Source organism: Nelusetta ayraudi, unplaced genomic scaffold, assembly GCF_046127955.1.
Source record: "Nelusetta ayraudi isolate G7.1 ecotype Tasmania unplaced genomic scaffold, CSIRO-AGI_Nayr_v1 ptg000059l, whole genome shotgun sequence".
NCBI classification, from domain to species: Eukaryota; Metazoa; Chordata; class Actinopteri; order Tetraodontiformes; family Monacanthidae; genus Nelusetta; species Nelusetta ayraudi.
The window spans coordinates 1190226-1197741 of record NW_027466109.1 but is presented as its reverse complement, the minus strand read 5'-3'; the positions used below and the strand labels follow the sequence as shown (position 1 = coordinate 1197741).

The 7516-nt window shown below is 43.3% G+C and overlaps 2 protein-coding genes across 3 annotated transcripts; both read right to left on the bottom strand.

Annotated features, from left to right (window-relative positions):
- Window positions 1-16: 16 nt before the first annotated feature.
- Window positions 17-2223, bottom strand: pigc (phosphatidylinositol glycan anchor biosynthesis, class C). 2 transcript variants are annotated; one of them, XM_076039276.1, is made up of 3 exons: window positions 2071-2223; window positions 1412-1643; window positions 17-1314 (listed from the first exon to the last, which is right to left on the bottom strand). In XM_076039276.1, the coding sequence occupies exons 2-3, from the start codon at window positions 1637-1639 to the stop codon at window positions 658-660; spliced, it is 885 nt and encodes a 294-aa protein (XP_075895391.1). In that variant the 5' UTR covers window positions 1640-1643; window positions 2071-2223; the 3' UTR covers window positions 17-657. The 2 variants fall into 2 exon arrangements, with proteins under 2 accessions (XP_075895391.1, XP_075895392.1); XM_076039277.1 differs by lacking the exon at window positions 2071-2223 and having other exon boundaries at window positions 1412-2064.
- A 300-nt stretch (window positions 2224-2523) lies between these two features.
- On the bottom strand, window positions 2524-7200 carry tmed5 (transmembrane p24 trafficking protein 5). Its single transcript, XM_076039284.1, has 4 exons — window positions 6841-7200; window positions 5711-5808; window positions 5451-5631; window positions 2524-4354 (listed from the first exon to the last, which is right to left on the bottom strand). Exons 1-4 carry the CDS (start codon window positions 7027-7029, stop codon window positions 4136-4138), a joined length of 687 nt encoding a protein of 228 aa, XP_075895399.1. The 5' UTR covers window positions 7030-7200; the 3' UTR covers window positions 2524-4135.
- Window positions 7201-7516: the final 316 nt, after the last annotated feature.

Sequence of the window (7516 nt, the reverse complement as noted above, 5' to 3'; positions counted from 1 at the left end):
AAAATATCATTGCTGATAAATTTTAATCTTTATGGCAGGATTTTTATTCTCATTAAAAAACACTGTCCTTGCTCTAACACATTTCAGGAAAATATTGTCAGGAAAAAATTTAGTAAATATCTTTAGAACTGCAGTGTTTACTTATATTAATAAGAAGCCCTTGAAAACAAAATGCATCACTTTGCATCAGTACATTTGATTTCAGCAGCCATCGTATTGACCCCCCTCCCGCCATCTTAAAACAACTAATTTATAAAAGAACAGTTTACATTGTTCATGGTTGCATAGCATTTGTTACACAACCGTAACGTGTAACTCAGCACTTGATGCCTAAACCCAAAAATTGTTCGGTCAAAAAGTTGTTGTTTTTTTCCACAACAGCTTGAACATTAGAAATATTTTGATGCAAGACATACAAGTCATTTAAATTAAGCAGTAAGTAAGATTTGTTCCACTGAGTTAGAAATAAATTAAAAAAAAAACAACACGCCACCACTATACTGCTTACAGTTACATTTTTCATATAAATATCTATATATTATAAAATAGACTTATTCCATTGATTATGTAGTGCGGAGGGGCCAAACTTTCCCAGCCTTGGACAATAAGAAAAGAAAAAGTGTGCGGTTGATGTACAGATGTTGACAATATTGACTGTTAGCGAAGGAAGTGACTGAGGTCCTCGCGGATCTCAGCCTCATCCCAAGGTCCATGGATGTTGTCCTTGTGCCTCTGTAGCCTGACTAGCAGCAGGGGGCAGAGCAATGTGACGCTGCCCAACGCCAACGCTAAGAGCACGGCCCCCCCTGGTGACTGGGAGCCCAGACCACCCACCCCTCCGATGCACACTCCAACGCATAAGCCGGTAAACTGGTTCGGGGCGTTTTCCCTCAGCCTCTGCAGCAGACAGGGCCACAGTGCAAACACGAGCAGGGCGCAACTGAGCATGGCGAAGGTGTGCAGCGCCCCCGGTAACCTCGAGGCCAGACACACTGAGGCAAACAGGGCTGCGTTTAAGGACAGGCTGCCTGGGGGAGAGGGTTGGGCGTAGGGGAACGACACCAAGTGGGCCAGCAGCATCACTGCAGACATGGCGTACACCGTGTCCGTGCTCACGGACTCTGTTAGAGTCTTCAGCACTGGTGAGAATCCAAAAGTGAAGGAGAGAAATATGGTGGCGCTCTGCAAGTTGGCCAGATGTGTCCGGATCTTGTAGCCTGATTCAAGTTTAGTCGTCAGGGCTTGATGCAAGCCATAACCCAGCAGGGCACAGACGAGGCAGGTCCACAACAGCCTCTCAGGGGATAAAAGACCCTGTGACAACAACAACAAAAAAGTAGGGACCTGGATTAATTCCACATTCATTGTATACAATTTGATCAGCTGTGCAGTCCACAGATCTCTGGAGTACCTGCTCCATGTAGAGCCAGAGTGTGATGAAGATGGCCACACAGGAGAGCTGCTGCCCCACGAAGCCTGCTTCTCTCGCCACGGCCCAGTAGCGGTATTGCCGGATGCCCACATTTCGGCGTAGCTCCTCCAGGAACCGCTGGTCCACATAGTTATCTGGGAACGGCTGTCGTTCCCATAGCACCTTCCGCCAGGGCACACCTTCATCTGGAGCACCGTCGGGCCCCATCGCCCTCGACACATTACAAACAAAAAACAGATTGACTCGAAGAATCCTCTTGTTGCATTGCTCACCTATCCCTCGGTTGCGCACGAGCAGGATAACCAATATTAGCACAACCTTGTAATATCTGGCGGGCGTAGTAGACGATTTCTTCGTGTTAGCGTTGGTGATAATTAGCTGTCTGGAAAATAGGGTAGCAGGAGTGGCTTAAGACAGGACTTGGTTTTTGCTGTTTGATAGAGTGACCTAATCTGGAGAAATTTGAAATATGTAGTATCCAGATTGGAGGTTCGCGCCGTACTAGCATGAAAACACCGGTACTTCCGGTCTTTATTTTTTTCACAGCTTTAAAATAAACGACCTCGTCCGGACAAGTTATATTAACAAGTGATACGAGAAATAATATGCTGTCGAAGTGCAAAGCCCATGAAACCTACCTGGGATGAAATTTAGACCGGTAACGATTCTGTTTGTGGACCTGACAATCTCGCCATACCGGTTCCCGGAAGTGGTACAATTTTCATGGCTCGCAGCGCCCCCTTTTGTTTTAAAATAGGTATCAGAAAGGGCTTTGAATGTAGCCCCAGTTTTCCATTGTAAATGAATGTTGAGAAGCGGAATTGGTTGATTTAATTATATTAGGCATGTTATATGACTGAAGTCTATATTTTGATAACAATCCCCACACACACACACCTTCTTTCTTAAGGACAACTATCTGATAGGTATGTAATAAAAACAATGGTAAAACACTTCTGTTATAAACATACTGATTTCATGTCAGCTGTTGCATGCTTCAAAGGGTCAGCCGTATCTGAAGTGACCTTCGTAGCTTATTCATAAGAATAGAAGGCATATTGGTCAATAGGAACATATCAGACAATGGTTAGAAATTTTAAAAATTTTAATGTACACACATTTTCATCTACAAGATGAAGATTCAAGACATTAGTAGAATAAATACCCCACTGAGTCACATTTCCTTTGCCCCTGCAGTATCATTTAGATTTGTAAAACATTAGTAAAACAACAACAGTGTAGCTGCTGTTAGAAATATGTATTCTCCTAAAAGTACTAATAATCTTGAAATACTTGTAGAATTTTATTTCAAAGAAAGAATCAGAAACAAAGTGAACAGAATCTTTGTGGCATTTCGCCATCGCTTATAGGACAAAACCATAACATACAGGACTGCAATCATACATTTAATACATACAACAGGGACTGGAGACTGATAATGACAATAATGAAGAATACTACTTTTAAGCAATCTGTCTGTTACTGCAGGATCCACAACACATACGCATATGATACAGAATTGGAAGACAATACCTGTAAAAACAAATAAAACAGACTTACCAAAATTTTGTGGAAGACATCGATTCACAAGTTTGAAACATGACATCACCAGCCAGGCTCATAAGTGACTGAGCTATATTAGCTACATATAGCTCAAAACAATAAAAGGACAACACAATGTGTTGTTCTATCTTGATAAAAAAATAAAAAATAGTTCAAAAAAAATTTGGGGTCAAATTGAACGTGAACAACGCCAGTATTTAGATCAGAGATTTGTTAAAACATGAACATCAACCAAAACATACACATACAAGTGGCAGAAAGTACAGCTGGCGTGGCCAAGGCAGCGAATGGCTTGTGCATATTTAACCGAATAGTGCAACCGGATGGCAGTGGTAACAACCCTCCAGGTGTCCGGGAGATAGAAATAGACTTCTGTCGCCATACGGGAAGGCAGGCTCAACATCTTCCCTCAGTAGGCGACTGTAAGCAGACACCTGCCAGCAGCCATGAGGCAGGGTGGGCTGCATTTAGGACACAGCCATGGGTCACGGCAGAGGAGATGAGGTCAGAGGTCATAGTGACAATGAGATGCAGTTTAACCGAACTGCCTGATATTTTAGTCTCATTGTGCAAGGGGAAAAGTACTGCTGAACGTCTAGATTAAAAAAATGGGGAACCACATTCAAAGGCCTCAGTGATTGGCAGGAGGAAGGCTGCTAAATACAAACCGCTAAGGCATCTGAGTAATACAACAAGGACGGGAAACTAGAGGATGACAAACATTTCTGTTCTTTTCTCTTTATTTCTTCTCACATTGTGACACTTTTTCATCCGGTCTCGATTCTGGCAGCCGACCTACTAACTTTGGACTGTTAGAAAAAAAAAAAAAAAAAAAAGTCACATCATGGCGTGCTGATAATGACACTTGATTAGAAGTATTGCAGCAGCGAGGGAGGACTATAAAACAATGAGAGGTGTGACAGAGAGACAAAAATACTCTGGCTACCCTAGTTGGGACTCAGTTGCTGGCTATTGCTCTGAACCAGCGATCCTCGCCGCCCCCGAATCTTTCCAGTGGTTACTTTGTAATTATGAACTTTAAAATGTCTGTTTGTATACATGCAAACGTGTACAGCTGGGTCAAAGGTCACAGACCAGGCACTCCGGCGGAACGTCTTCGTCCCTCCATCTGCAGCCGTGTTATGTACGGGTTTTCCTTTTGTCGTCAAACAGCGAGCGTACTAAGAAGACCTGAACAGCCGACACCACCGTCATGACCATGAGGTTTACCACCGACCAGAAGTTGACCCTGTCAAAGTTGCTCTCCTGCAGGTTCCTGTCACGTGCCTCAAACGCCCGCAGTAACGTCTGGATCTGCACGCTTTTGCCCAGTCGACTCTTCACGTTGTTGATGGTGTCCTGGGGGAGGTGAAAAGCACAGGCTCCATTTTAGAATCTTTAAAGGGATTTGACCGGGGGCAGAGGCACGGATTCATTTGTTGAGGCTCTTAAACCCGAATGAAATTTATTCCGAGGCAAGGCAACGGCTCTTAGGGGGAAAATTGCAAACCGCATTCCTCCTCGAAGCTAAACCAGAAAGCAACCATGCAAGAGTGTCAGGTAAGAGTGAGGTGTGCACTGTGCTCGAACAGGGAGGTTCCATCAAGCTTGTCCCCTCTACCGTGAGAAAAGAAGTTCCTGCACAGCTGCAGGACACATTTCCTGTCTTTTGAGTCAAGTCAATGTGACCTCTGACACAAAACAAAGGTCATTTCTGGCCAAGACGTGGTGCAGCCCTGTGCAGGAACTCTAAGGACTGACTGCACCTGATTAGACAAGTTAAAGGCGTTAGTTAAGATGCTTGTTGTGTGACTTTGCAGCTCCCCATGTAGGAGGGCAGACAGAAAACCTTGTTCCTTAACCTAACAAGACTTCCTTAGTTTCTACATTTCAAAAAAAAGAAAAAAAAAAGCTCCAAAGGTTAAGTGAAATGGTCTTTTATTGAGGCTGGTGATGAGCAGACCACCATCCACCGCCTCTGTAAAATAGTTGGCTTTGCTGTCCTATGTGGTAGAAACTCCCGCTGTGCCCCTGCATGGCATAGTCTGGCATGGTTACTGGCTCTCCTTGGAAAAACCTTACACGTGGTACACTGCATGTCATTTGGTCAACGGCCTGCAGGGTCACTCTACACCCCCCTTCACTTCTCTTGCCAACATGTCATCCAATGAGATTCATTGGCACAGTGTCAATCGGAAAGGCAGACAAGAGAGGAGCAAAGTCTAAAACAACCCGCGGGATCAAAACAAACACACAGTAACTAGAATTGAAGGGCAAAGGAGGATCTCAAGGCGTGAGATGGAGTTGGGGAAAAAATAGATGTCAATTTTAGTCAGATTAAAAGGTGTTAACTCCTTTCCTTCTGTAAAACCCCCCAAAAAACATTTTGATGCTACTAAATACAACGCACTCTGAGCAGTGAGACGGCATCAAGAAAGGGTGGCTGCATCCTCACCATGATGTCTTCCAATTTCATGTCCAGCGAATCAGTTCCATGCACGTACTCCTTCCACTCATCTGGTTCTTCGTTGTCTTCCATGTTGTCCAGGATCAACTCAAAGAAGATGATCTTCTCGGAGACAGCGCTGAACGTGTTGTCGAAGCAGAACATGTAGTCTCCCTCCTCAGTTTCAACACTGGAGAAGAAGCAGGAGTGAAAAATAAGTTGGCGTCATTGGCGATCATTGTGTCTCCAAAATCTCCTTTGCGACTTACGTGTGCACTCCATCTGACTTGCGGTAGTCACTATAGAGTACTTGGCCAGACGGGGACGAGATGAAGAAATCTACATCCAGACCTGCACCATCCAATACCTGTGGAGAGTAGAAGACAGTGATGAACGCTCAAGGAATTTAGAGCTTACAATAGATGACATTTTCTACAGTGTTGGTTAAAGGGTTACTTTTTACTTTGGTTTCAACCATTATCCACTGACTTAGATAAGATGCTATGTTCTCAATCACTAAGAACTAGAAGCCTTTGTTGTTGTTTCACAAGTATATAAACAAAATTCTATGTGTTCTCAAAGGCAGATGCAACAAAAGACGAGAATAAGAACTTTGAGGTGTCTCGCACAAAAAGGACTAAAGCCACACCCCAATCTCACCGGAAGACAGAAGTGGATGTATACACGGTGTTGTGCGTCAGGAAGAACAGGTTTCATACGATAATTCAGGGTGTGAGCAAAGCATGCAAATTTTTGTCAGTGAGCATTTTGAATGTTGTAATAACAGGGTGCGTTCTGCATAGCCTGAAGATGACAGCATTACTAACAGTGCTGATTGGTAAGCACCGAACAATAATGAATACAGTATCACTGATGCAAGACATAGATATTCAATCACACGTTCCTCCAGCAGAAACTTTTTTTTAAGCTTCCTGCTACAACTGATGCTCTGTTGGACTTTCTGAGTTTTGAAAGAAACAAAAACATTGGTGGAAGAAATCTACCACTACAGTGGAAGCTGTAGCTATTATCACATCGTCACATTGTTAAAGTGGACCAAATTAACCAAGGAGGGAATAAAAACCCTGACGGACTGCATCTACTCAAATATTTATCACATGTGTAATCTACTGGATATACTGTAACAAAAATATGTGTTGACCGTAAGTCCTGACAAGTGAATGATTTAGACTAATATTAATTTTTCCAAAGACCCCAAAACACACATCCACACAGCAATGGCTGCACAAGAGTAACTGGCATGACAAGTTCAGCGTTGACGATATATAAATATGACTACAAGTCCTCCTTATGCTCCTTAGGGTTGATTTTTTTTCGAAATTCATTATGTTTGTATTGACACAGTTATTATACAAGACAAAACATGTAAATATCTAACCTGGTATTCAATTTCCAGGGACGCATCTTTCCTCATGGTCTGGAAGAAACACTCCTTGCGACCGGGGGATAGAGTGAACGTGAAGTCGCTGTCCAAAGACTGAGAGAAGGCAGCCAACACCGCAAACCTCTCCGAAACAAGCGCAACGAGCACGGACAGGACACACAAAAGCACCCGGACGAACTCCATAGTCAAGTCCGCCAAGCAATATGTCCGGAGAGCCGATGAAACGTTGTTTTAGGGCCCAACAACAGGCTTGGACGAAGAGTCGAGGAGGCTAACCGCGTAGTCCAAAACTTCACTTCAGTGTGAACTGTGAAGTATCATATCAAACACCGCAAGTCGAGGACCCCGCCGGTCCAAAAACACCAACATATTCTTTAGTTAATATTCCCACAGAAACGTGGTATTGTTCGTATTGAAGTTTTCAGAACAATAATAAAAAAAAATGTTTGTATTACAATGTCAATATGTATTTAATGAACGAGAAGGCAAATATTTAAGTGTCTTTTTTAGAAGCATTCTGGGATATGTAGTCTTTAGCTTGCGCACGATCGGTCGTGCGACCCGCAAAGTAGGCTGTATGTTGATCCAAATATAATTAGTTTTGAGAAGAATTTATTGTGGAGGTGAAGGTGAACACTTGTATGTATGGCCGATACTAGTTATATTTACT